The 27,790-nt window shown below is 60.7% G+C and overlaps 2 protein-coding genes across 2 annotated transcripts; both read right to left on the bottom strand.

Moving 5' to 3' along the window:
• Nucleotides 1–348: 348 nt before the first annotated feature.
• LOC142023196 (uroplakin-3b-like) lies at nucleotides 349–10,606 on the bottom strand. Its single transcript, XM_075013917.1, has 6 exons — nucleotides 10,382–10,606; nucleotides 8,305–8,454; nucleotides 6,589–6,814; nucleotides 5,503–5,582; nucleotides 3,318–3,447; nucleotides 349–1,944 (listed from the first exon to the last, which is right to left on the bottom strand). The coding sequence occupies exons 1-6, from the start codon at nucleotides 10,560–10,562 to the stop codon at nucleotides 1,839–1,841; spliced, it is 873 nt and encodes a 290-aa protein (XP_074870018.1). The 5' UTR covers nucleotides 10,563–10,606; the 3' UTR covers nucleotides 349–1,838.
• Nucleotides 10,607–17,891: 7,285 nt separating this feature from the next.
• Nucleotides 17,892–27,790, bottom strand: UPK3B (uroplakin 3B). The gene is made up of 6 exons (XM_075013988.1): nucleotides 27,730–27,790; nucleotides 24,583–24,732; nucleotides 22,020–22,242; nucleotides 19,061–19,137; nucleotides 18,392–18,521; nucleotides 17,892–18,111 (listed from the first exon to the last, which is right to left on the bottom strand). The coding sequence occupies exons 1-6, from the start codon at nucleotides 27,788–27,790 to the stop codon at nucleotides 17,949–17,951; spliced, it is 804 nt and encodes a 267-aa protein (XP_074870089.1). The 3' UTR covers nucleotides 17,892–17,948.

Below are 27,790 nucleotides of genomic sequence, written 5' to 3'. Positions count from 1 at the left end.
GCTTGGTTCAAACAAAAACTTTTAGCTTTGTGTTCCATGGGTGCTGCGCCCTCCCCTCACCTGGAGAGCCCTGAGCCGCCTTGCAGCAGAAGTGCCATGCCCTGTACTGCGTTCGCTTGGGGTACAGCTGGGGCACCTTTTCTGAGGCTCCAAGGTCAGTTCAGCAGCCAGAGGCGGGGGGCTAACTCGTGTGCTGCAGCCCACCCCCCCGCCCCTCCCGTTAAGTCCTGGCCTGGTCTATTGTGGCGACTGCCTCTGCTGGGCAGAAAGGGGCTGCAGCAGGCATGCTCTGAGGTGGCCTGAGGCTGATGGCGCTCGGGGATCGACGACTCACAGTGGAACTCCTCTCAGTACCAGTGGTTTTAATTGTTCGTTTGAAAGCGCAGCAGTCAAAGAGCATCAGGGCACGGGGGGCTGGGGGGCCTGGCTGCGGTCTCCCTGGCCCCACTGCCTGGGATTTCCAAAAGCAGAGCGACACGAGGGGCCCCAAAGCCACTGAAATTCCAAGCGTGCCGCTGTGTGGCTGACTCCCTTAGGCTCCTTGAACTACCTCCACCCTCCAGACCCTTTCTGGGGGGTGAGGCACCTTGCCGAGGGCGCTGACAACAAGCGGCAGGTGGAACCATTATCAGCCCACGGTAACCCAGTGCGGCTTCTCCTGTATTCCCAGGGGGTCAGCGAGGGCCGGGAGGGTGGGAGACAGACAGCTTCCTGCTTTAATGCTAATGCTTACTGGGGGAATTAAGGCTGCTTGCCTTTAGGAGCTCCCATTACCCCTCATCTGGATTTCCATGTCGGTCTGGAGTGGGTTCTGCCAGGGGAGCCTCGCCTGGACTCCCCCTGCGTCTGGTCGCACAGCTTACTGCAGCCAGGCAGGCCGGCTCCTGTAGGTAAGTGCACGTCAGTCCCGTCACCAGCCCCTGCGGTGGCCGAGTGGCGGATGGTGCAGCTGTCCCAGAGCCCCGCTGCGCGGGAGGCAGAAGGTCGAAGCCCCAGAGAGGCAGGGAGCGTGGCCTGCTGGCTGCAGACATGGGCAGCAGTTGAGGGGTTGGCATTCTAGGCCTGGGCACCAGGCCTGGCGGCTCAGCTCTCTGCAGCCTGAGAGGCCCTTGGAGGCTCTGCCAGCCTGTGTCCAGGTGCAGCCCGCCAAGGAAGAGCCTGGCCCCAGGTCAGTGGGTTCTCAAAACAGGGCTGAGTCTTTGGCATGCACCTTGCAGGCTTGGGAAGGGGTGGGATCCGCAGCCGGTGGGTCTAGGCTACGGGGAGGGAGACTGGCCTGTCGGTGCATGGAGCAGTCAGGCTGGGAGGTTAAAGCGCGGGGCCAGTCCCAGCATGCCAGGACAACCTCCCTGTTCCTGTGCCTGCCAGCCAGGAAGGATCTGACCGGGTGTGGTTCTGCAGCGCTGTGGCCCATGAGGAATCCCCACGGCCCTGGCATGCTCGAGCAGACGGGATAACCCATTCCCTGGGACTGTCACCATGTTGCAGGGGCCAGCAAAGCAGGAGACTCTGAGCCAGGAAGACAGAGGCCCCTGTCAGATCAGAGCTGGGAGGAGACCCAGTGCTGAGCTGCTGCTTGGGAGCCTCTTGGGCTTGGCTTGGAGACTTCTCTGGGGCAGGGGATGGGCTGGGGCAGCAGAGGGTGGAAACAGCCTGGCAGCAGGGGCCGGGGCTCCCAGCACTGCGTTCACTCCCCAGAGGTGCTGGTGAGGTGTGGGAGTTCCAGCCAGGCTGGGGCCCCTCCTGTCCCAGAGCTGCTCATGACACCCCCAGGCTGCTCGGGAAGCCAGTTGCGGTGCTCCCGGACGGTGGGGCGGCTGTCTGGCTGGAGGGGCAGCTCAGTGCTGGAAGGCAGGCTGGTCGTAGATGTGGTGGGTGTTGTAGCGCTTCACCGTCACTGGCTCCTGCTGGCCAATTATCTCAGCGCTCTCAGCACTGCCTGAGCTGCGGAGGAAAGGCGGGCGGCAGATCAGAGCAGAGCAGGGGGCTCCCCAGCAAGCCAGGTGGGGTGAGTCTGCCCCCTGGGGCCAGAGACAGTGAGAGCTCTGCCCACTGCTGCTGTGAGCAGCTCAGGACAAGGCAGTGTCTCACCCCCCAGCCCCACCCTTCCAGGTACCACAGGGAGGACCCTTGAGAGGTCATCAAGTCCAATCCCTGCGCTCAGAGCAGGACCAAGCATCATCCAGCCCCTCCCTGACAGGTGTCCATCTAACCTGCTCTTAGAAATGTCCCACGCTGGAGATTCCCTCAGCAATTTCTTCTGGTGCTTAACCACCCTGACAGTTACGCTGTTCTCTTGATGTCCCACCGACTCCTCCCCCGCTGCACATTACACCCTTTGTCCCCTGTCCTGTCCTCAGAGGTGAAGGAGAATCGGTTTTCTCCCTCCTCTTTGTTTCCTCTTGAGAGCTGTTACCACGTCCCTTCTCAGTCCCCTCTTTTCCAAACGAATCCCCAATTCTCGCTCAACAAACTGCACTGGCAGGACTGTCACAGGCCTCCCTTACAGTGAGCTCAGGCCAGGTTTGACTCTTCACGACAGCACCGTGCTTTACCATCCCATCCCTGCCCCGCCACGCAGCCCTGAGCAGTGGGAGCAGAGCCAGGAGGGCTGAGACTAGGCCCGCGCTGGCTGCACAGCCCCAGCAGATTCATCATCCCTCCAGGATGTGTCCACCCTGCAGTCCCAGGGGAGAATTACCCCAGCCGGCTTTAACGTAGTTAGCTTGAGAGAATAGATGCCGTAGCAGCGGGAGGTTCTGCGTAGGCTGTGCAAACCTGGTGGGAAGCCCAGGCAATTCCTGGCAGGACTAGCCTGCATCCAGCCCTCACTGCTCTGGTACCCAAACCAGGCTCAGGTGAAGGCACTCAAGCTTCAATCGCGCTGTGACCCCAGGAGAGAGAACTGGAAAGCCCAAGGAACAAGGCGCTGCCTGATGAACCAAGTCCAGGGAAGCCCAGGGACTGGCAAGTGCAGTATGTCCCGTGTTCTGCAGCAGCTCACCTGTTCAGGTACCAGCATTCAGCTGCCTGGCCTGAGGAGCAGGGGAGTGGGAACAAGTTCATAATGACGGTGCTGATGGCAGACACCGCACATTGGAGTTGCTAGTTCTCCCACAGGCCAGGGAGTACCCAACACCCCTAGTTCCTGCATACACAACAGGGAGGCTTCCAGCAGGGGGGGCACATGGGCGACCTTCCCCTGCGACGGGAGCGTAGGATAAGGCTGGGGTGAGGTGGAGAGATGGGAGGGGACAGCTCGCGTGGTTCAGCTCAGAGGCCGGGCCTGCCTAGCCGACCCCAAGCTGCCAGCTCACCAGCCACGGAGCAGTGCGCCAAGGAAGCAGGCCAGCAGGGTGGCCAGGAGGATGGAGAGGATGGTGGTGATGACGATCATACCGGCGCTGCGCCTTCTAGGCCAGGTATCGATGACAGCTCGGTCCTTCCCTGGAAGAGTGGGGACAGAGTCATAGCCAGCCCTGACTGGGATCCCTGGGCAGGCGAGAGAGCCCCTGAGCACCTGCAACTCCCCCGCACGTTAGCGGGGGTCAACAGCGGCTTGTGAAGAGGGAGGCAGTGTAGCCTAGTGGGTAAAGCACAGCACTAGGACTCTGGCGCATTCTAGTTCCAGCTCTGTCACTGACCTGCTGGGGCACCCCAGGCAAGTCATGGTGCTGCCCCGTGCCTCAGTGTCCCCAGGTGTAGAATAAGGGCAATGACACTGACTTCCTTTGTGCAGGGCTTTGGTACCTGTGGGTGACAAGTACCAGACAAAAGCGGCTTTAGTGACCGGGCCATGGCCATACAGATGGCAGAGAGGGCCACAGACATGTCCTGCTCTGTCCATTTAGAGTGTCTCTTTCACAGCCGTACCCGAGCCCAACACTCAAGGCACCCTGTGCAGCAGGGCAGGGCGATTAGCCCCACGCTAGAGTTGGGGCCTGGGCCGGGAGGCTGAGTGATAGCCCCAAGGTCACATGTGGAGCCTGTAGCAGAGCTGGGAACTGAACCTGGTTCTTGTGTGTGCCCATCTAGAGCACTGCATGCTCAGCCACCATTCTAACCTGTGCCTGACAACTCCCCACCCCCACAGCTCTCCCAAGCCACCCACTTCCTGCAAGCCCTCTATGGCATGGCTGATTTCCAGGCCCAAAGCGCCGTTACGTTTGTGGAGGTAGGTCCAGTGATGGGTATTAGCCAGGATGGGCAGAAATGGCGTCCTGGCCTCTGTGGGTCAGGGGCTGGGAATGGGAGACAGAAGAGGGGGTCACTGAGACTTACAGAACACGAGAACTGGAAGAGACCTTGAGAAGTCATCAAGTTTAGTCCCCTGCCCTCACAACAGGACTAAACACCATCTAGATCAGCCCTGACAGCTATTTATGTAACCTGCTCTTAAATATCTCCAGTGATGGAGATTCCACAACCTCCCTGGGCAATTTATTCCAGCGTTCGACCACCCTGACAGTTAGAAAGTTTTACCTAATGTCCAACCTAAACCTCCCTTGCTGCAGTTTCATAGAACCCTAAGGCTGGAAGGGACCTCAGGAGGTCATCTAGTCCAGCCCCCTGCCCAAAGCAGGAGTAACCCCAACTAAATCATCCCATCCAGGGCTTTGTCAAACCAGGACTTACAAACACTTCTGGTGAAATAGTTTTTCCTAATATCCAACCCACACCAGCCGCTCTGTAACGTCAGACCATTCTCCTTGTTCTTCCATCTGTCACCACTGAGAACAGCCTCTCTCCATCCTCCTTAGAGCTCCCCTTCAGGAAGTTGAAGGCTGCTCTCAAATCACCCCTCAGTCTTTTCTCCTGCAAACTAAACAAGCCCAAATCCCTCAGCTTCTCCTCATAGGTCATGTGCTCCAGCCCCCTAGTCATTTTCGTTGCCCTCTGCTGAACCTGCTTCAATGCGTCCACATCCTTTCTGTACTGGGGGGCCCAGAAGTGGACACAGTACTACAGATGTGGCCTCACCAGTGCTGAATACAAGGGAACAGTAACTTGTCTAGATCTTCTGGAAAGTTTAAGCCCGTTGCTCCTTGTGCTATCCTCAGAGGCCAAGGAGAACAATTTTTCTCCCTCCTGCTTGTAACACACTTTTAGGTACTTGAAAACCAGTATCATGTCTCCTCTAAGTCTTCTCTTTTCTGAACTGAACAAGTCCTGTTTTTTCAGTCTTCCCTCAGAGCTCATGTCTCTAGACCTTTCATCCTTCTTGTTGCTCTTCTCTAGACCCTCTCCAATTCATCCACATCTTTCTTGACGACACTGATGTTGAACTTGGTGAACCTGATGATTCCCTGTTCTGGTCACTCTCTGGGGCACCTGGCATTGGCCCCTGCCGAAAGACAGGACACTGAGCTAGGTGAAGGTTTGGTCTGACCTAGTGTTGCCATTCTCATGTTCACCTTCTTGGCCTCGGGCAGGCACGGTGGCATGGCCCTCTCCTGTCCCAGCACACGTGTTTTCTAGGGGCTGAGCTGCATGGTGAGTTACCTGTTCTCAGCACGATCAGGTCTGACCATTCTGTCTCCACCTTGGGCCCAGTTGCCAGACTCATCGCAAGGAATTTTACCCTGGGAAAGAGTATCAGAAGGGTAGCCATGTTAGTCTGGATCCACAAAAACAACGAGAAGTCCTGTGGCACCTTATAGACGAACTGATTTATTGGAGCGTTAGCATTCATGGGCTCTGATCTGCTTCATCAGAGGCCTCTGACAAAGTGGGTCTTTGCCCACAAAAGCTGATGCTCCAATAAATCAGTTAGTCTAGAAGAACAAAAAGCAGTCAAGTAGCACTTGAAAGACTAGCAAAATAGTTTATTAGGTGAGCTTTCCTGGGACAGACCCACCACGAAAGCTCACCTAAGAAACTATTTTGCTAGTCTTTAAAGTGCTACTTGACTGCTTTTTGTTTTGATAGTGTATAGACTAGCACGGCCCCCTCTCTGTTATTAGTCTATGAGGTGTCACAGGACTTCTCGTTGTTTAGACCCTGGGAAGAGAAGAGGGTGGAGGCCATGGAAACGCACAGGCTGGGGGCTCACGGTAAGTTGGGGGCACAGGAAGCAGATGGGGAGAGGGAAGAGAGAGCTCATGTCGCTAGTGCAGGCTACAAAGGCAATTTCTAGGCCTCACACATAATCAAGAGATGGGAAGAGTGGCACCGGGGCTGAGCTTAGCTGGGGCAAACTGGGGTCACTCTTGCTATTACCCCACTTTGCACCAGCTCTGTCCTGGCCCCCACGGGGCTCACCTGACTCTGGGGACAAGGAGAGGCAGCTGGGAGGTAGCTATGGAACACACCAGGCGCCGGCACGCATGACAGTATGAGATTTAGGCATGATGTACGCCCTCCGAACAGCTCTGATTAAACAGACGGGCTCTGGGCCGGCTCTTTGCCCAGGGGTCCACTACCTTGCTGGAACCAATGCATGGGATTTTACTCCAGTGCCAACGACAGACCATAGAAACGTAGGGCTGGAAGGGATCTCAAGGGGCCGCACAGAGGCCATCTCCTGGCTCTGAGACAGGATGAAGTGTAGCTAGATCTCCACCTGCTCTCCCAGGCGTTGCCTCTCACCTGTAGGGCCCTGGGCCAGGCAGGGGGCCGTTGCAATCTGGTCTCCCTGAGTCCAAAACACACCCGGTTTCGTTCCCGACACGCAGCACTGTGATCTGGCCTGAGCTGCTTTCGCAGGGGTAGTTTAAGGCGGAGGTGCCCATGGTCATGTAATGGGGGCTCTGCGGGAACTGCTGGTAGGCGGGGAGACTCTGCAGGGAGGTGGGGTTGATGAAACTCGATGTCGCTGCAGGGACAACATGAAAAGCGAGTGAACCCCTGGACTTTACACCATGGTAACACCACTGACTGCAAGGGGCTTACCCTGATTTACACAGGGTAGGGACAAAACAGACCCACTGAGGTGATGCTACTGGAATTACTCCTGGTTTACCCCAGGGGAAAGAATCAAACCCATCCACTTCCGTGGAGTCAGAGTGGAGCTACACCCAGGTGAGCAAGAGGAGGGTGAATCCACCAGCACTGATGACCTCTCTCCAGCGTTAGGGAAAGGAGACAGCTCAAGCAGGGCTCCTTTCCTACGGTCCCTCCTCCAGCTCGTGGGATCCCCATTCCCTGCCTGGCTGGCTCCCTGAGCTGCCCCGCGCTGTGTTGGTTGTGAGATCCGAGCTCCCTCCTGGCTTCCAAGGCTCCTGGTTGCTCTTTTCTAGTTAGTCTAAAATGCTGATGCACCCAGCTCTGGCTTGGGCACCGTCACTCTACCAGATCCTCGTCCATCCCCAGTGGCCACTGGACATCTTCCTTCCCTCCCTCCCTCCACGTTGGGTAGACATCCCCAAGCACGCTTCAACAGGCCACAGCATCCAGCCAGCTGGTAGGCCTTCCAGCCACAGCCCACTCGGGCTGGACCTGGGCCAGCCTGTTTGAGGCAAAAGCCTCCATCTTCTAACCCCTGGAGCCATCCAGCTGTGAGCCTGGCACCCTCACCAGCCCTGTAGGGAATGTGACAGCCGGAGACCTCTCTCTCTTGCTCTCCCAGCTCCATACTGCTGCACAGGGAAGTGCCTGTTCTGCAGCTTCTGGCTCTAGCCCTGCTCAGCCGGGAGAGCGGGTTCAAGGAAGCTCAGGTGCTGAGGGCATGCTAGGATCTCCCCTCTCGGCTGGGTTGTTCCGAAGGCTGACCCCCTGGGGCCGGGGAGGGTTGCAAGCTTTAGGGAATGGCTCCAACATACAGATCTGCTCCAGCCTGGGCAGAGCCCTGGGGCCTTTGCCAAGTGGTTTGAGGCCGAAAGGAGCTCTCCTTCCAGCAGCCAGACCGGTGGCTGCCCCCACTTGGCTCAAGGCAGTCTGCCCTGGGAGAAGGGCTGATTCGTCTCTGCAGTGCAGGCGCAAAGCAATCTGCTCTGCAGGAAGCTCCTTGGGCACATACCCGAACCCAGTGGTTCTGTCTGGACCTGCTGCTTCCCTGCAGGCTGCCACATGCCTTCCCCTGCGGGCTGCAGTGACATCCCTGTCTCACACGGCGGCACTGGCAGCAGCGCAGGCAGGGTCCTTAGCCGAGAAGGGCTCAGCCAGTTTCTTATGCCTGCCCACCCCAGCCCGGCAGGGCTGCAGGGCAACGCCAGGTGTCCCAGCGCCTCGGCAGAGTCGGGGGCTCTAAGCTCACGACGCCCAGTGCACACGCCATAGGAAGTGCCCAGGGCCAGGCCAGTAGCCCAGCCATCACAGAGCCCTCAGCCCAGCAAAGCGCACCCTGTGCCCCGGAGCGACACGTACCGTTACTGAGGGCAACCACCAGCCAGATCTCATCGGTGTCACTAACGGTGCTGTTGAAGACGCAACGGGGCTGCGCCAGCACAAAGGTGGACGTGGTGATCTTCCCATCCAACTCCCAAGCAGTGAGCACAGGCTTGTAGTTGATGAGCACTGCAGAGAGCCAAGGCGAGAACATGTGAGTAGGAGTGGACGTGGCACATCTTGGAGCTGGCAGGTCACTGGGGGGGTGGGGGACAGAACTGCAGCTGCAGCAATGCAGACGCAAACCCTGAGCCAAGAAATGCAGGCCACTGATGCTGAACCGAGAGAGCAAGTGGGAGAGACTGTTGCCCAGTGACTAGCGCACTGGGGCTGAACTCTATTCACAGCTCTGACACAGACCTGCTGGGTGACATTGGTCAAGTCACTTTACTTCTCTGGGCTCAGTTTCCCTATCTGCAAAATGGAAATGCAGACGCTAACCTCCGCTGTAAAGCGCTCCTGGGGCTGCAAAGTGCTAGCTGAGAGCAAGGCGGTGCTACTATTCGGGTTCCCGTGCTGGGGCTGCCATTTGTGCTCCCCAGTGTAAAATTAAAAAAACAAAATCTCCAGGCCTTCCTGCTGCAAAGAAAACCGTCCAGCTGTGACCCAACCCTGCCGTGGTGCATTGCTGTCTACATAAGGCCTGGACCACACTCAAACAACATCTACAGCAGCTGAATTAAAACACAGCCATGCCTCCTACGGGTGATGTAGAGAAATGGTTCCAGAGGCAGCTTCATTTGGTAACTAATTTTGTGACCTTGGTGCAACTTGCATGCATTGCCCTGGCCTGAATTTGGTGCCAGCCTGAAACCATGGCCCCTCCGTATTCATGCCATTGGGCCATTCATGCTGAAGCCAAATTAAATCATGGCCATTCTATTGGGAACAGGACCCCACTTGTGGATGAAGTTTGGTGTGCGGGCAGAGCCCACCCAGTGGGTTGGCAAGGCCCAAGGCAGCTTTCTGACAGCAGGGCCCCGCTGGTGGATGCTACAGTCAGTTGAGGGGTGGGGCCCACAGCAACTGCCTTGTTTGCCTTGTTGGGGGAGCTTGGGCCAGCCCGACCCCATTACATAGTGGTGTTGCTTCCCGGGCTAACTGCAGCGGGAGGAACGAAGGGGAGACTGACGCCTTTCCAGCGGGAAGAACCCCCCATGACTCCACCCGGGCCAATAGTCCTGACGAGATGCAAGGGACCAGTCGAGCCAGCTCAGTGCCTTTGATTGTAAACATTTGTCTGCTGGTTGTACAGCACCTGGCAGCTCACTGCTGATGGGGGGGACCTTGGGGGATGCGCACACCCCCAGCAGCAGAGCAAGTTGCAGAATCAGCCACCTCTGGGCATGCAAGGAGCGTCATCACCGAGTTTTGGCCCTGACCAGAGCTGCAGGTTGTGACTTTATTGTCACTGATTAGGTAGGAGGTGTGAAAAACTGGGGAGGGCGAGGCGGTAAGAGGTGCTGCGTAAAAGCCCTGAGTGCTGTGTAGAAGCAGGACCTGTGGTCACTAGACATGCTTGGCCCCTGCAGAACCTCCCAGCCCACCTCCCCAGCCCAGCAGCGACTTGCTGCTGCTGGGCGGAACTGTGAGCTGCGCACAGGTCTGCAGAGAAGATCCCCGGGTGCCTGACGCACTGGAGACTCAGTTCTGCTCCCTGTGCTCACACTAGCAGCGTATTCTGTAACGACCCCCACTGCGGCCCTTGCTGGGATTTCCCAGCGTGGCTCCAACAAGGCCTGTCTCACCCGGAGCCAGGCCACACAGCCCTTGGCCTGGTGCAGCTCTGCAGACACAGCTGCTAACAGCCTGGCCCCTGCAGCTGGGCACCCGGTGCCGCTGAGCAAACGCCCTCCAAGCCCCTCGCGCCTGTCCCTGGTGGCTCCTCGCCTGACTCCCGCGGTGCTGCCCTGGGCAAGAGCTGCTCACTGGCAGGGCTCATGCACCACCCAGGGTGAATGGAGCGCTGCCCGGCCACCGGGCATTCCCAGCTCCATGGGCCCAGGAGCCTGAATCCTCTTGGAGATCCCCTCCACCGCCCTCCCCACCAACTCACCTGCTTTGCCGCTCCTGCAGGAGGCCGTGGCCAGCAGTAGCAGCGCCAGTGGGAAGCTCATGACAGCAGCTCTCAGTGGCTGGGAGGCTGGCGCAGCAGTGTGGGGAGGTGGCAGAACTCTGCCTGCGTCCTGGCCTCCGTGGGTCCCGCCTGCACCCGCCCCTCCCCTGGACACCTGCATTCCTCTTGTCTCCTCCAGGAGCTGACAGCTAACAGGTCCGGCCAGTTTCTTGGGGAGCATTTGTGCCGCATGCGTGCGCCGGAGGCTGGGCAGTGCCAGGGGACGGGCGCTCAGGAAGGCGTCGCTGGAGGGAGCTGTCCTGTGTGCCTGGGCCAGCCGCAGTGTGGGGAGGTAGGAGCCTGGCTCACCCTGAAGTGTGCAGGCCAGCATCACACTCACATGCCCTGGATACGAAGGGGGTCCTGCTTTGCTCCAGCTGGTCTCTCCCCCCCCACCGCCTTTCCTGTGTCGAGCACCAACCAGCTCCTCTCTGCACTTCCAAACCACCCGCCCAGCCCCGGGGGGGCAAGGGGCACTCCCGCCTCCGCAGCCTGAGCCGAGCCTCCGCTGCCAACACAATGGGCCCCATTCTGAGCTCTGGGCCAGGCCGGGGTGTGAAGTAACGCCTCGCCCCTCACTGCAGATTCAAACTGGAGTAACGGGGCTTGGCCACTCTGCACCCACACCGCTGCAGCGCTTCGGAGTGGCTCCCGCCCCTCGGTGTAAGCAATGCCCCTCCCCGAAGGTGGCAGCTAGGTAAGAACCCGTCCCTCATCCCAGGGCTGTCTACACCCGGCGCGAGGTCGGCTTAACTCCGGAGCTCAGGGCTGTGGATTTCTCATGCCCTTGGGCAGCCCGGCTGCCTCAGCCTAGGAGTTTAGCTTAGACCCTGCCTGGGAGGAGCAGCTCCTGGGCCCGGCTGCTGCTCTCCCTGGACCCTGGGTAAATCCCCGTCAGCAATCATAGAACTGGGGTAAGTAGCCTCAGAACCAGTCCCGGCATTTCTGCCCCTCTTAATTCCTCTGCCCCTATTACACAGACTGCAGAGCCGAGGGGAGAGGCTGCCATCTGCCCGGTGCACCATGCAGGCCAGGCGCCCATGAGGGCGTGGTATGTGCCTTGCCCCCAGGGCCGCCAGCATCGCTAGGATCTGGAGAGCATTGGGTGGCTGGGCTGGGCTGGAATAGGATGGGGCTCCAGCCTCCGCAAAAGGCCACTGGCTGGGGGTGCTTACGCCAGGCCTGAGTGGGACGGCAGGGACTCAGCAGGGGCAGGACGGGCAGGGACAAAGGGGGTGAATCTGGACTGACCCCAGCTCCCCTGAAGCCGAGGGGAGCAGCTGGCTAAAGACACTGGAAGCGAAGCCCATGGGCAAGTCCCAGGCCCCTGGTATGGAGGCAGTCAGTCAGTCCCTGGCCTCTGGAGTCTGTCCCTGGGGCGGCTGGCTGGGCTTGCAGGGTTTCCTGGAGATCCCTCTGACGCAGTGGCTGGAGGAACCGGGGAGACGGCTCCACCTCCCTCCCCAGAGAGCTGCTGGGCTCCCCCAGCAGGCCCCAGGCTGTGAGGATGGAGGGCTCCGGTGCCTGGGAGGTTGTGAGTGGGACAGACACCAGCCACTGCAGTTGCCCCTTCTGCACAGGCGCTGCCCCCTGCTCTCCCGCCTGGCTCGGGGCAGACGCTGGCAGACTGCTTTGACTCCAGACTCCCCAGAGAGCTTCTCATTTGCCAAGTGGATCACTTTGTCTTTAGCCCCTCTCATCCCCCCTGGATTCGGGAGGCCTCTCTGGGTGAGGCTGGAGACCCCACAGCCTGGGGCCCAGGCTGGCTGTAGCCCCTTTGAATTCTCTCCCTCTCTTTCCCTTCCACCCAGCCCCCACCTGCTCATTGTCTCCTCTTCCCCCGCCCCCCCGCTTTGGTTTGCAGCTGGATTCTTTTCCATCGCTAGGCCTGGGCCCAGGTTAGCCACCTGCCCTGGCTGCGATGAGGCTCTCCCCTCGGGAAGGAAAGCTGAGTGAGGGCAGGTGGGGCTGGTCCCATTACCTTGGGACTGTTCCCCAGTGTGCTGCTTGTGCCACTGAAAGCCACCTTCTCGCTCTCTGGGGCTCCCCACCAGAGCTCAGCAGAACAGGGTGGTCCCCGCAAACAAGGCACAGAGCTGGGGTAAACCCCCCCCCCCCCCCCCGCCACATAACAATGCAGTCCATGTGTCACCTCAGCTCTGGGGGGGATGCAGTTCTAGGGCCCAGCACCCAGGAGACCAACCCGCCAATAAACCCACCTTGATCTGTGCAAAATTTTACATGGAGAAGGCTGACTAGGTAAGCTCCCTTTGTCAACGGAAGGGAGAGACGTGCAGTCGTGCCCCCTCTCAACTTTGCCATGAGACCTCCAAGGCAGCGGTTCCCAACCTTTTCGAGACAGCCAGCCATTTTGACAATCCAGGAGGACTTTGTGACCCAAGGCAATTCAAACCAGGGCAGGGTGTGGGGGGGAGGTTCATCCCTTGCCGTGCTGAAATGGGACTCAGTTGAATTGGTTTAATGGGTGGATCCCTCCTGCCGGCTGTTAAACCAAGTAAGATGAGCTCCATTTCAGCGCAGCAGGGCAGGGACTGGGAGCTGGAGAAGTGAGCAGTGGTAGGAGCTGCAAATGGCTCCTTAAAGAGCCGCATGCAAGTTGGAGCTGCCCAGCAGGCGACCCTTAGAAAATCTAATGGTGACCGATGGGTTGGGAATCTCTGCTCTAGGGAGTCCACGGCAGCCTGGATAAAGGAGGAGGGTTGGTCAGATGAGTGACGATGCGCTGACTGTGAAACAACAATACGAGTGAAATCTGATGCCAGTATGACTAAATGATAAAAGATGCCAGCTCGGATGTCGCCCGTCTAAACGAGGTCTGTGACATCAATTGAGCACTTCGAGGTGGGTCAATGAGTTGGCTACTGAAAGATAAGTACATATATCTGTGAATGGGATATCTGTGCATGGGATAAGCATTAAGAATTTGAGGTTTGCGGACGATGTAATTATCAATGGGGAAGATGAGGAGAAGCTCGTGAAAAAGGGTGCAGGTGCTAAACGAGGAAGGGAAGGGGTACAGACTGATTATGAACATCGATAAAACAAAACCAACGGCATTTGGAGATAAGAAAATAGGAAGGAAAAGCAATGTAGATGGGATTGAACTAGAGAACGTAGAGAAGGTCACATCTGGGGAGCAATATAATGTATGATCTAGACTGTAAGACAGAACTAGTGATTAGACTAGTGAAAGCAGGAGCGAGTTTGAAGGCAATGGATAAGATCTGGAAAAGCCAAGCGCTTAGCTTAGGAACGAAGCTGGACGTCTTGAAAACGTGTGTATTCAGCAGCATGTTGTACGGATGAGAGACAGGTGATAACGAAAGATTTGAAGAGAAGAATATTGGCGTTTGAGGGAAGCTGTTATAGAAAGATCCTGAGAACAGGATGGATGCAGGAGGTCACCAAAGAGGAGTTATATAGAAGGATACAGCCGAAAGAGAACCTGCTGCGGAAGAAAACAGCAGTCACGTAGCACTTTAAAGATTAACAGAAGTTCTACGAGTGCTGCTTTGTTTTGCTAGAATGCAGAGTAACACGGCTACTTGGGTTACTGCTGCAGAAGGTTATAGGATGCAAGTTACAGCTATTTGGGAATATCTGCAGACTGAAGGATGAACGAAAAATCAAGACCCTGGTACTTGGCGTAATGGACGGTTTGGGTAGGAAAGGCAGACCCCCCGGAGAATGGGTAGATGATACAGTAGATTGGTGCGGAGCTGGTCTACAGGAACTAAGTCAACCTGCACTGGACAGAGAAAGACGGAAGGAAACAGTGAGAGAGGCATCAGACACCAACTGATGTTGAGCCCATGGTTGTTAGTATTTACACTGGGCTTGATCATGAACAAAGGGGTTTTATTGGGCAAAAACAGGAGCATTAAAGTAGTTATAAGTGAAACCAGTAAATAAGTTACTAAAGTCTCACACATATACACACACGCACGTGCACGCGCGTTCCCCCACGCAGGTCACTGAAGACGTGCCCAAAGCTGCTGAGCCCCAGGGAGGACCACACCTGAGCATGCACCTGTCGGCAGTGGGCTGGGCTGCCCCACAGCGCCTGACTCATCTGCTGTCAGCCCCAGGAAAGAGAGTGATTTAGACAAAGGCACGTAGCCGCCCTGCTCTCCCGCCCCAGGGTGAGCCCATCTCTGCTATGCCCTGGGTTAGCTGCAGCCCTGGAGGAGGGGGCAGAGTCTCCGTCCCTCTGCGTGCAGGGCTGGAGCAGCTCTCCGGCCCCTGGCAGGGCCAGAGTTGTGTTGGTAAATGTCTGATGCCCCAGGCACACAAATACACCCTGAGCAGAGGTGTTCAGTGCTAGTGTCAGTGCATGGGGGTGTACAGGTGTGTGTCTGTGCAGGGGGTGGGGGGGTGTACAGGTGTGTGTCTGCGCAGGGGTGGTGGGGTGTACAGGTGTGTGTGTGTGTGTCAGTGCAGGGGGTGGGGTGTACAGGTGTGTGTGTGTCAGTGCAGGGGGTGGGGGTGTGTGTACAGGTGTGTAGCTGTGCAGGGGGTGGGGGTGTACAGGCATGTGTTCGTGCAGGGGTGGGGATGTACAGGTGTGTAGCTGCGCAGTGGGATGGGGTGTACAGGTGTGTGTCAGTGCAGGGGGTGGGGGTGTACAGGTGTGTGTCAGTGCAGGGGGTGGGGGTGTGTGTCAGTGCGGGGGGGGGCGGTGCCTAGGTGAGCATGTGTCCCCATGTAAGTGGCTGTGTAGGAAGGTGAACTTCTCAGGGCAGCCAAGGGCGAGGCCAGACGTTACTGCCCTCATGTGCGTAGGGTCTGACCTGCCCTGGTTTACTGATGATGGGAAAGATTTAGCTGTGGTCACAGAGGGAGCCAGGTGCCCGGGGGGCGGTGGGGGGGTAGGCACTGCTCTGCAGCCACAGGTGTGCCCAGCCCGGCCGAGCTGCCAGGACCAGTCGCATTTTGTGGGCCCTGCTGGGGGCACTGGAGCCTGGCAGGGTGAGGGGAGGGGGCAGTGCCCGGGGAGGGGCCAGCCAGGGTGGGAGCACCATGCACAGCCTGGCAGCTGCCAGCTACAAAATGCCCAGCCTGGCCCTGTGCTCCCAGGGTGCCCCCACCCCATGTCCCCCTGCCCAGCACTGGAACCCCCCCTCCCCAATTCCCTGTGCCACAGTCCCCAATGCCCCCCCCACAGCGCTCCATGCCCCACACACCTTTCCTGACCCATGACAGCCCAGCACCCCCTCTGCCCTGCAGAGAACCCCTCTCCTAACCCACCAGCCCCTGGGGTGTGCCGGTGTGTGCTGGGCTAAGCCGCCAGGGCCAGTCCCCTGGGGCATGGGGTGACAGGCCTGCTCCAGACAGGCTCCCCACTGGCCTGGGGGGTCACAGGTGAGCCCCGCCCCACGGCTCCACAACAGGCCAGGCTGCAGCAGCCCCAGGGAGATGGGGGGGGTCTTACAGGTGGGGGCAGAGGAGGCTGCCCAGAGTTGGAGGGGCACTGGAACTGGTCAGGGGCGGAGAGAAGCCCTCAGCGGGGTGGATGGTGGGAGGAGGAGGTGATGGGGGGGACCCAGCAGGGTGGGCAGGTGGGAGGAGGAGGAGGGGACCCAGTGAGGCAGGAGGAGGAGGAGGGGGTGGTGAGGGGGACCCAGCAGGGGGGCTGGCGGGAGGAGGAGGAGGAGGAGGGACCCAGCGAGGCAGGAGAAGGAGGTGGGGGGCAGTGAGGGGGGACCTAGTGAGGCAGGAGATGGAGGTGGGGGGCAGTGAGGGGGTGTACAGGGGTTGCTGTGCAGTGTGGGGGGTGATGGGGGGGCGCTGGGATACACAGGGGTTGCCGTGCAGTATGGGGAGGGGCTGGGGTGTACAGGGGTTGCCGTGCAGTGTGGGGGGGTGATGGGGGGGCGCTGGGGTGTACAGGGGTTGCCGTGCAGTGTGGAGGGGTGATGGGGGGGCGCTGGGGTGTACAGGGGTTGCCGCGCAGTGGGGGGGGTGATGGGGGGCACTGGGGTTGCCATGCAGTGTGGGGGGGTGATGGGAGGGCGCTGGGGTGCACAGGGGTTGCCATGCAGTGGAGGGGGTGATGGGGGGCACTGGGGTGTACAGGGGTTGCCGTGCAGTGTGGGGGGTGATGGGGGGGTGCTGGGGTGTACAGGGGTTGCTGTGCAGTGGGAGGGGGTGATGGGGGGCACTGGGGTGCACAGGGGTTCCCGCGCAGTGTGGAGGGGTGATGGGGGGCACTGGGGTGTACAGGGGTTCCCGCGCAGTGTGGGGGGGTGATGGGGGGGCGCTGGGGTGTACAGGGGTTGCCGCGCAGTGGGGGGGGTGATGGGGGGCACTGGGGTTGCCATGCAGTGTGGGGGGGTGATGGGAGGGCGCTGGGGTGCACAGGGGTTGCCATGCAGTGGAGGGGGTGATGGGGGGCACTGGGGTGTACAGGGGTTGCCATGCAGTGGGGGGGGTGATGGGGGGCACTGGGGTGTACAGGGGTTTCCGCGCAGTGGGGGGGGTGATGGGGGGCACTGGGGTGCACAGGGGTTGCCGCGCAGTGTGGAGGGGTGATGGGGGGCACTGGGGTTGCCGTGCAGTGTGGGGGGGTGATGGGGGGCACTGGGGTGCACAGGGGTTGCCGCGCAGTGGGGGGGTGATGGGGGGCACTGGGGTGCACAGGGGTTGCCGCGCAGTGTGGAGGGTGATGGGGGGCACTGGGGTGCACAGGGGTTGCCGCGCAGTGTGGAGGGGTGATGGGGGGGCACTGGGGTTGCCGTGCAGTGTGGGGGGGTGATGGGAGGGCGCTGGGGTGCACAGGGGTTGCCGCGCAGTGTGGAGGGGTGATGGGGGGGCGCTGGGGTGTACAGGGGTTGCCGTGCAGTGGGGGGGGTGATGGGGGGGCGCTGGGGTGTACAGGGGTTGCCGTGCAGTGTGGGGGGTGATGGGGGGCGCTGGGGTGTACAGGGGTTGCCGCGCAGTGTGGAGGGGTGATGGGGGGGCACTGGGGTGTACAGGGGTTGCCGTGCAGTGGGGGGGGTGATGGGGGGCACTGGGGTGTACAGGGGTTGCCATGCAGTGTGGGGGGTGATGGGGGGGCGCTGGGGTGTACAGGGGTTGCCGTGCAGTGTGGGGGGTGATGGGGGGCACTGGGGTGTACAGGGGTTGCCGTGTAGTGTGGGGGGTGATGGGGGGCACTGGGGTGTACAGGGGTTGCCGTGTAGTGTGGGGGGGTGATGGGGGGGTGCTGGGGTGTACAGGGGTTGCCGTGTAGTGTGGGGGGGTGATGGGGGGGTGCTGGGGTGTACAGGGGTTGCCGTGCAGTGGGGGGGTGATGGGGGGCACTGGGGTGTACAGGGGTTGCCGTGTAGTGTGGGGGGTGATGGGGAGGTGCTGGGGTGCACAGGGGTTGCCGTGCAGTGTGGGGGTGATGGGGGGGCTGGAGTATATAAATGAGATACATCAATGCAGCTGGTGCCTGGCTCCTGCGTCAGGGCCCAGGATGTTGTCCGGGGCAGGCGTGAGGTGCCTATGGGGAGGTGGCTGGTGCGTCAGGCCTGGGCAGGTCGCTGGGGGGCTGGGGTGCAGCCTGCGCCAGGGGGATGTGGTGGGTGTCGTACTGCCTCTGTCTGAAGGACCCCACGCGTGGCTCCTCCGGCACTGCTGGCTCCTTGCGCCACCAAAGCTTGTAGCTGTAGAGAAGCCGCAGACACAGCTGGTCACCAGCACAGCCTCAGGCAGAGCCCTTGCTCCGGCACTGGGTGGGCAGGTGGCCCCCCTAACAGCCCAGTGCTGCAGGGGGTCACTGTGGGCCGTGCCAGCCCCACCCAGCGCGTTCCCATCGGCTGCTTCACAGATGCCCCCCCAGGTCAGGCTCGGCTCAGCTGGGCTGTACAACCCCTGGGCTTACAGATCCCACCCCCCAGGCCTAGGCTGGGGCTGGGCAGCACGTCTCCGGGCTCTGACACTCACCACTCGTAGGCCACCGTGCAGAGGAAGAGGATGACCAGGATGCCGATGAAGCTGGAGAGGATGGAGGTGATGACAACCATGGTGCCACTGCGCCTCCCGGGCCAGGTGTCAATGGAGCGTGGCTTGCGACCTGCGGCACAGGCCAGAGAAGCTTTCACTGTGGGCATGGGAGACAGGCAGCCAGGGTGGGAGGCACCTGGCCGGTGGTGGGGACGGAAGGGCTCCAGCAGGTTGGGGAGCAGAGGAACCAGGGATGCTGCAGGCGGAGGCCGGGATTGTCCAGGGCCTCCCCCAGTGCTGCTCAGGCATTTGCTGTCCTCGCCCGCTTTGCAGGGTGGCCCCATGCTCTGGGGGAAGTGTAACAGCCCCATCCCGCCAGGCTGCTGGCCATGGGTCAGGCTCCAGGCTCTGTACACATGTGCAGAGCTGTTCTGCTGGCAGCTAGACTGGGCGGGGGGGGCCATTAATAATGATTCGGGAGCTTAAATGCCGAATCTCTCAGCAGGGAGGGCCAGGGAGCTGGGCAAGTAGTCTGTGTACTGTCCAGCTCTCAGGCCCTCTGTAGGCTCCTGGGGCGAGCTGGGACCTTGGGGTCCCTCCCCCAGCCAGCCTGGCAGGGCTCTGGCTCCGACAGAGCACGAAGCACCTGCCCTGCCCTGCCAGGCTCACCTTGCTTCAGTAGAATCTGTTGGGACCACCTGGTCTCTGCCTTGGAGCCGTTGGAATCCATGATGAGGAATTTCACTCTGAGCCGGGCAGGGGGGGTGGACAAAAGGAGGGGGGTGGTGAGAGCCATTCGGCGAGTCCCAGGGCAAAGCCACGCAGCCCCATCCCACTCAGAGAGCCCAATGGAGCCAGCTGGTCACCACCAATGCCTGGCAGAGCCCAGGCTGCCTCCAGACCCAGCTCCACCTGAGACCTCAGCCCTGCTACCATCCCACAGCCACATGGCTCTCCTGACCCCCAGGGCTCTCACTCTGCAGCCCTGCCCTCCCCTTTCCCCCAAACCCCACTTCCTCCTCATGGAGCTGGGCCCTGCAGCAGAACCTCCCCTGAGCTGACCCCAGGCCTCCTGCCTGCACACTTGCCCCTTCCAGCTCCAGCTGGAGAGACAGAAAAGGCTCCAGGTGCCTCCCTCTGTGCAGCCCCCAGGTAACTGCCCTCACTGTCAGCCAGACCCCTAGCAGGTATCTCCCCAGGCAGCTCTTGTGACACCCCTGAGCCATCTCCTGGAGAATCAGGGGAGCCAGCTCAGCCAGGCTGTCCCTCTCCCAAGCACCAGGTTCATCCCAGCTGCCCTGGTCATTCCCACAGGGCTTTGTAGTCCCACTGCACGAGCACGCACCTGGCTCTGATTAATGGGCACCCCTAGGGAGCCTTGCAGATGTCCACCAGCCAACACCATCAGGGAGGGGGCAGAGACTCTCCCCCTGCTCTGGTTAACAATACAGCTGGGAGGTTTTGTCTCAGCAGCAAGTGTGGGGTCAAAGCTGTATGCACCCCACACAAAACCCCAAGCTGGGCACCCTCCTGCCTGGTGATGGGACTTTTTATACATACGGGGAGGTACACACACCTCAAAGAGCTGGAAGGGACCTGAGGAGATCCTGGAGGTCAGACCCCTGCCCTCTTGGCAGGACCCAAGCACCATCCCTTATCCCCCACCCTCCCCACACTCCATCCCTAAATGGCCTCCTCAAGGATTGAGCTCACAATGCTGGATTTAGCACACCAATGCTCAAACCACTGAGCTCCATCTCCTCAGAGGAGGGACCTCCCAGAGGTCACCCACTCCACTCCAGTCCAGTCCCCTGCCTCACAGCAGGACAAAGCACCACCCCTAACAGGTTTCGTTTTTGTTCCAAACCTACTTGCCCAGCTCCCCCAGTGGCCTCATCAAGGATTGAACTCACAAGCCCACATGTAGCACACCAATGCTCAAACCATTGAGCCATCCCAGGCTGTCAAACCTAGCCCCATGCAACCTGTGGTGAGGCTCAGCCTCTTAATCATCCCCCCTGCCCCCTGAGCTCTGGCTGCCCCCCAGCCCTCTCCCCCCTGCTTTATAACTCCAGCAAAGTTTTGGTTTGGGCTGCAACCTGTCCATGATATTTCCTAAAAATAACAGTGACAATATCTCAGCCGGAGCCCTGGTCTAGGGACCCAAACCCCTTCGAGCAGGCGGTCTGTGTTAAGGAAGCTAGTTACTGGCTACAGACACAAAGAGGTTGCCATGCAGCCCAGACTCCTGCATGGTTCCCCTTGTTTACCGCGGACCCCACCTTGTCTGCAAGCACTGGGAGACAGCTAGTGACTGAATGTTATTCTGCAAGTAACCTTCCAACACCCAGCACGAGACACTGTGGCTCTGGTGTGGAAGAGAGGTTTGTTCTGTATCTGCAGGTAGAAACCTCCTACAGGCAAAGTACCCCAGCGCCAGTGGATTAACAGGTTAGGCCCTGCCCTGAAACACACCTGTGCAACCCCACTGATGGCAAAGGGCTGGATAGATGCACAGTAAAGGCAGAACCGAGCCCAGTTCTCCATGCAGCAGCTCAGGTAGAGAGAGGGGGGAAGGAATGTTATTGCCCTGAGCAGCTGCAGAGGAAGAGCAGGTTGCAGGAGGGCTGCAAGCACAGCAGGAACCAGCACAGGGGCATTTGCTGGTAAAGGGTGAGGGTGCCGCCAGGGCTGGAAAAACCAGGAGTGTAGGGCGAGCGCATTGCCTGTGGCAGACAGGGGACACCGGCTTCCGGGGGTGTGGCGGGGTGGCTGTCCATGTCAGGGCTTCTTGGCCATGGGGGCTGCTGCTCCAGAGTGAGGCACCCGGGATGGGGGTCTGCAGCCTCCAATGGGGAGAAAGGGGAGGCTTTGGAAGCCTCGTCCCCAAGTGTAGGGCACCAGGGGACGAGGCAGCTGTGGAGTTCACTGGCAGCGGCGGCCGCCACTATGGGGGTGTCAGGGAATAGGGCAGCTGCCCCACAGAGGAGCTCTGCTGCAGCAGAGCTCTGGGAAACAGGGCAGCCACCCAGCGGAGGAGCTCCCCGGAGGAGAGGCTGCCACCCCCAGACACCGGGTGCCAGGGAACACGAGCCCTGCAAAATACGGGACAAGTTGCCTATTTTCTTAAAGAGGTCGGGACGCCTGGGAGCAGCTCAAACACGGGACAGTCCTGGGAAAAACGAGGCAGACGGGCACCTGACTGGAGCAGAGGCTGCCCGAGGACCCAGCAGGCTCCTGACACTTCCTTGCACCCTAGCCGTAGAGAGAGGGTCCCATAGAACCTGGAGCCTTCTTAGCAAACGCATGCGCTGAGTTCCCTCGGCAGATGAGGGCGCCACGCTGGGAAAGGGCAACCTCGTGTGCAGGTTGCTAGGGCACAGGGGAGGGAAGGCCAGAGAGGTCCCGGTAAGACGGGGGAGTTAACATATTAAAGGAGTGGAATTTCTATGGGGCGGGAACCTCCTGTCTGCGGCGCCCGGCACAGCCTGGCCCAGGTTCCTAATGGTGCTACTGCAAATAAATGTGATAATAAATCTCTAATCACTAACTACACGGGGCTGAGCCCTTGGTGTCTGCCGGCCGGGGGGGAAGCCAGCAGGGACACCGAGGCTCAGCCTGTCTGTACCTGTAGGGCCCAGGGCTCGGGAGGGGTCCGTTACAGTATTCCAGGCTGTGGTCGTCTCTGCAGGACGTGTCACTGCCCACCCGGAGCACACGCGTGGCCCTGTTTTCAGCACACGGGTAGAGGCCTATGGACGTTTTCAGCGTCATGTAGTGCAGCGTGGTCGATAGCTTCTGGTAGGGAGGGATCTGGGTGGGGGAGGTTGGATTTTTGAACGCGGCTGTGGCTGTGGAGGATAGAGAAGAGATAGTTAATGGGTAGGCAGGAAATCTGGGCTGGTGGTTGAGGTACTTGGAAGAGGGTCAGGCCGTTCCCAGCTCTGCCAGTGATTTCCTGACTGACCCTGGGCATGTCACTCAATCCCACGGTGCCTCAGTTCCCCCGCCCCCGTATGTCGTTCCTTAGATCACAGCTGCACTGGGAAGCCAAATCCAATGGCGCCGAGTGGCACGAATGCTGCAGAGGTAGGGCGCCTATAAAGCCCCTAAATACATTGGAAAATTCTGCAGCCCGAGGCCTGGAGGTACAGAAAGCCCCAGGTTCAGAATGGGGGTTGCTTCAGGGCAGACCCCTGCCCACCAGGGTCACTACTTGTGCAGACATGGCACCCCCCAGGGCTGTGAGTGAGGGCGGCACTTGAATTTATCTGCCTTGAAAGCGCCAGCTGCTGCTCCGTGGACGACAGTAGCATTAGGGCTCTGTACTCACCGCACTTTTAACCCTGGCTTGCACTCCTGGGCTGCCCAACCCGCTCCCCCCACCCCCCAAACCCCTCATCTGGCCCACGGGGGGTTTCCAGCCCAGCTGACTGGCCCAGCCATGGGGAGGGGCTCACACCCAGGGGGAGGCTTCACCTCCGGCTAGCCCTGTCCATTGTCCAGTGGGGACACTGGCCGCTCGCTGCCTTCCCACGAGTCGCAGCAGGCCCAGAGGGACAGACACAGTCCTCCAGCTTCCGGGGCTGCAAGGCGCTAGGAGCCAGAGGACGCACCCCCCCGGGGTTCCTGTGAACCAGGGCTAGGTTAACCTGGGAGCTCGGAGCCAGGGGCTGAGCCCCAGAGTGAAGTCTGCCAGGAGAGCCCAAGGTCTGACCCCCTGCTTGGCGGGAGGCCGGGGAAGGAAGGTGGGGGCAGCCCAGCTGAGCCATTCCTCGGCCTCTTGCCAACAAGTCCGAGGGCCAGTGCCCCAGGCCAGCGTGCTGGGGTGACCGTGCAAAGGAGCCTGTGTTTGCAAGTGCATGTGGTAAGACCCCTGCTGCCCCCACCCAGCCCAGCCGTGACTCCAGTCAGTGCCTGCGAGGAACCAGAGCAGCACGGGTGATGTGTGGCTGGGCCCCGTGCAGGCAAACCCTGGTGCCCACGGCCGGATGGGCCCAGCGAGGTGCTGCCAGGCCAGGCGCAGGGCAGAGCATTGCAGGGTGCAGGGCAGCCACTGGAGCAGAGACGGGCTGGGCTGCAAGGCCCTGGGGGGTCAGCGAATGGGGTGGGGGCGTAAGCCTGAGGCTACTTCTGTGCTGCAGAAGGCTTGTGCCAGCACAGCGGCGTCTCCGCCGGGCACTTGGCTGGTGCAGGGGGAGGCAGTGATCTGTGGTCTCAGCCAGCACAGCTGAGCGAGCCTCCAGACCGAGCACAGGCCGGGCTGCAGCCTGGAAGTGGAGAGCTCCCGCAGGGGAAACGGGGCGGTAGAGATGCATGGGAGAGCCCGGCTGGGCTGGGTGAGGGCCCCCAGGGGGGAGAGCCCGGCCGGACTGGCCGGGTACAGGCCCCCGTGGATTCTTGCTCCCTAGGAGTCGAGGCAGGCTGGGAGATCTTCGTCCTGGGGCAGGCTCTTTCCAGACACCTGAGCTAAGCGATCCCCACTGTGAAGAGCTATCATCCCCCAGCCCAGGCCAGACAGTCCAAAGTCACGCTCCGGGGCGCAGGGTGCTGGCTGCACCAGGGCGTCCCCCTCCACTCCCAGCCTAGTGCAATCAGCTGGGCGCAGGAGGCGGCTGGCAGCCAGAGGCAGGATACCAAACCTGAAGGACCAGAGCTGATGGGACGCGGCCGTCCCCACACTCCCAGCTGTCTCCAGAGCCTGCCCAGCCTAATGCCCCGGGCAGAAACACACGTCACAGAGCTCTGTTCAGTTATGGGCCAGGAGCCCTTAGGCTCCCTATGCTGCATAGCTGGGGCGGTGCAGAGCCTTTGAACAGCAGCTTCCCTCCCTGCCTGCGTCTAAAGGGAGTACCCGGCCTGGCAAGAGGCTCTAATTTAGCCCTCAACTAGTGCAGGCCTCTGTGAACAGAGGCAGCCAAGCTCAGAGGCTGCTTTTGCGAATTTAAGCCTAAGTGACATGGCAAAGGCTGCTGAGTGAGTCAGTTGCAGAGCCAGCACTAACACAGGCCTTGTGCCGTGCTTGGCTCCCACCCGTTGCCTTTACTAGAGCAGGGGCTAACCCAGTGTAGCTGCACAACAACGCCCCCAGGGGAAGGCACCAGCACGACAATCTCTGCCGCGAGACAGGACGAGGGTGAAGGCTGCTGTAAGGGCATGGGAAGGCGCCCGGCAGGGCAAGCTGCACGTACCGTTAGTGAAGGCCACGACCAGCCAGATGTCATCGGTGCTGTTGACGTACTGCTCGAAGATGCAGATGGGCTGGTCCAGCGTGAAGGTGGTAGCTGTGAGCTTCCCTTCCAGCGCCTGGGCCGTGATCTGGGGTGTGTAGGGGACCGTCTCTGGGGAAAGAGAAGGGGAGCGCACACAGTGAGGCCCCAGGACTGGAGGTGGCTACACAGCCCAGCGGAGAGAGGGGAGGGCAACCCAACGTGTCTCATTTCCTGCTGGACGCAGGGGGTCCCCAGTGCTGTCCCCAGGCTGAGGGGCCCTTGGCAGTGGTGGCCATGGTGTGAGCTTTGCTTGGAATACCCCACCCAGAGACCCTCCTCAGCCTGTCCGGTCCAGAGCTGCTCAGCCTCTGAACCCCTGGGGCCAGACTCTGAGCTCAGCTCCAACAGCGTAAAACCGAAGTAACACTACACACCCGTGTGCGGACAGCAGGTGAGCTGTGACAGCTGCTTGCCAACCGTGCTAAGCGGGACTGGCTCAGGGTTCCCTCGTGCGCACTCGTTTATCGGTTACACCCCCCAATCGCTCACCCTCCAGCTGGCACTGCTTTGGGGCAGGGCTAGGTACAGCTTCCAGCAGTGGGACACAACGGTGTAAAACAGCCGAGCAGAGCCCACCCACCACAACGCAAATCAATCCTTCCAGAATGGCCCATGCCAAGCAGGTGAGCATGGCTGTTCTCAGCTCAGGGCCTTGCTCCCGGGGTGAACCTGGCCCCTAGCCTAGGAGAGAAAGGCTCATTCGTACCCCCCAGCAGCCTGCCGTGTCCCCTGGGACTGGCCGTGGCCGTGGATGACAGGCATGAACCAGGCTCAGCTCACAGGCTGAGTTCTCTGAAATGCAGCCTCCTGCGATGTGGGGCCTGGTCCCCAGTGGGCATCACATGGGAGCAACGGGCATTCCTCCATTAGCTTCAGGCAGTGACTGCCATGTACATCAGCTGCAGCCTGGCCCTGCGTGCCCGACGTGACGCGCGCCCTCACACCCCAGCACATTCATCCTGGTTTGGCCAGGCGCACTTTCCCTGCTCCGGGCCCGTCTGCAGTACCACTGTCTGTCGGGGCGTCGAGAGAGGTATGCCGGTCCCCCCCACCCAGCCAGCGCAGGCTGTCCCTGTAGCATATCTGCGGGTGCTTTGCTGGATCTAGGGCTACCCCAAACCCTCGGGTCTCTGCAGACTGACGCTGAGCGGCAGAGCCGGGTGAGCCCCTGCAGGCAGCGCTGGTCTTCCTGACGCAGTTCTCGCCTGACACTAACCACAGCCCTCGTACAGCCGGTAACAGCGGAGGGAATCTGGAGTCCAGCCAGCAGCGGGAGCACAGAGTCATGCGGCTGCAGCTGAGCAAGGGCGCCCCCCACAAACGCCATTAGAGCAGCCTGCCTTGGGGGGAGCTGGGGGCCTGGCGGTCCTGCTGCTGAGCTGAAGGGATTTAGGGGTGGCCCTGCAGTCTCCTGCCATGCCAGGTGCAGGGCAGTCACATCTGCCGTGGCACAGCAGCTAGCGATGTTGTGTGGCTGCGCTGGGCCGAGGCTGCACCCTGCCCTCTCCGGTAAGGACCCCGGGGCCAGTCAGCGGCGCCCCAGCCTGGCGCAGTGGTGGGACTCGAAGCCGGCCACGTTGTGCCGCAGCAACACGAGCCCAGTGCCAGTCACTCTGCCCTGCCGGGCAGACACAAACACTGGCTGGGCTGCAGACTGAGTTCCCCAGGCCGAGGAGCACGGCACTGAGCCAGCAGCCTGGCCCTGCCCCAGCAGCAGCTGCGGCTAAAAGGCTGTTGGAGCGAGGAGGGAGAAAAAACGTTCTCCTTGTTCTCTGGGGACAGGCCAACGAGCAATGGGCTTAAACTGCAGCCAGGGAGGTTTAGGCTGGGGATGAGGGGAAACGTCCTGTCAGGCTGGTTAAACACCGGACTCAGTTGCCGGGGGAGGCTGTGGACTTGCCCTCACTGGAGATATTTCAGAGCAGGTTAGACACACATCTCTCAGGGGAGGCTGATGGTGCGTGGTCCTGCCTTGAGGGCAGGGGACTGGAGTCAATGGCCTCGCGAGGTCCCTCCCAGCACGCTGGCTCTAACATAGGCAGCTGCAGCTGCAGCTGCACCAGCTTCTGCCCCCCTTGGACGTGGACGGAGGTGAGAGGGCAGCTCGGCCGGCCGGTGGCAGCCAGCCAGCTCCGGGCCACTCCGCGCAGGCTGAGCGCAGAAGGGCCAGTCGCTGTGGCGATTTGGTGACAGGAGCAGCAGGCGGTGGGGAACTGGCCTGAGTGCAGCCCCACGCCAGCCCAGCAGCAGCTGGCAGTCCTGCCCACGTGGGCTGGCTCTGAAGCCTGAGGAGCACCGCTCGGCATAGAGACCCAGCCCTGCCCAGGCTGCACTGGGGAACCGTGCCTGGGACAAGGCCCTGAGCTCCCTCTCGCCAAGGTGCAGCCAGCCCAGATGTATCCTGCAGCCAGCGGGGCTGCCTGCCCCATAGCGACCTGCCCCACACAGCAGCTGCTGAACTCTCTGGGTCGGACAGCTGCAAACCCCGGCAGTCACGGCTGCTGGTCCGCAACTTTGGGCAGGCCCCAGACACTTTCCCAGCAAGTCTGAGCAGGAGCTAACAGCCCCTGATGCAAACAGGGGCTGGGCTCCCCCAGCCAAGGCCTCTGGGAAGGGCCCCAGAGTCGCTCCCTCACCTTAGTGCTCCAGGAAAAGGGCCCTGTAACCCTACGGCATTCCCCTCCTCTCATCCACCCCACAGCCTTCCCCTCCCCACAGCTTCTCCCCTCTTCTCACCCGCCTCACACTGTCCCTCCCCGCCAGGGCTCCCTCTATTTTTTCCATCCGCAGGTGGAATGAATTTTGTTCTGCGCACCAGGGCACGCATGGCCATGCACCACCAGGAGACGTGCACGCTGCCAGCCGTGGGTGCTTTGCCAATCAGCTGTGCGGCCCCTGAATCTCTCCTGGCGGCCGCCCAGGTGCGCAGGGTACAGGGTGCACTGCTCCAGCCACCCCCAAACCAAGTGCTACGCACTCAGCACCCGCTGCCTGGCCACCCCCAGCTCTGTGCCCCCCTCCCCACCCCAAGCAGCAGCACCAGCCCGGAAACAGACCCATAGTCACCTAGGACCCTGCCAACGCAGCTCCCAGCCAGCAGCGCCAGCAGCACCAGCAGCAGCTCCAT

This window comes from Carettochelys insculpta, chromosome 19, assembly GCF_033958435.1.
Source record: "Carettochelys insculpta isolate YL-2023 chromosome 19, ASM3395843v1, whole genome shotgun sequence".
In the NCBI taxonomy this organism is placed as follows: domain Eukaryota; kingdom Metazoa; phylum Chordata; order Testudines; family Carettochelyidae; genus Carettochelys; species Carettochelys insculpta.
The sequence above is the reverse complement of the archived record's forward strand: the minus strand, read 5'-3'. Positions and strand labels throughout refer to the sequence as shown.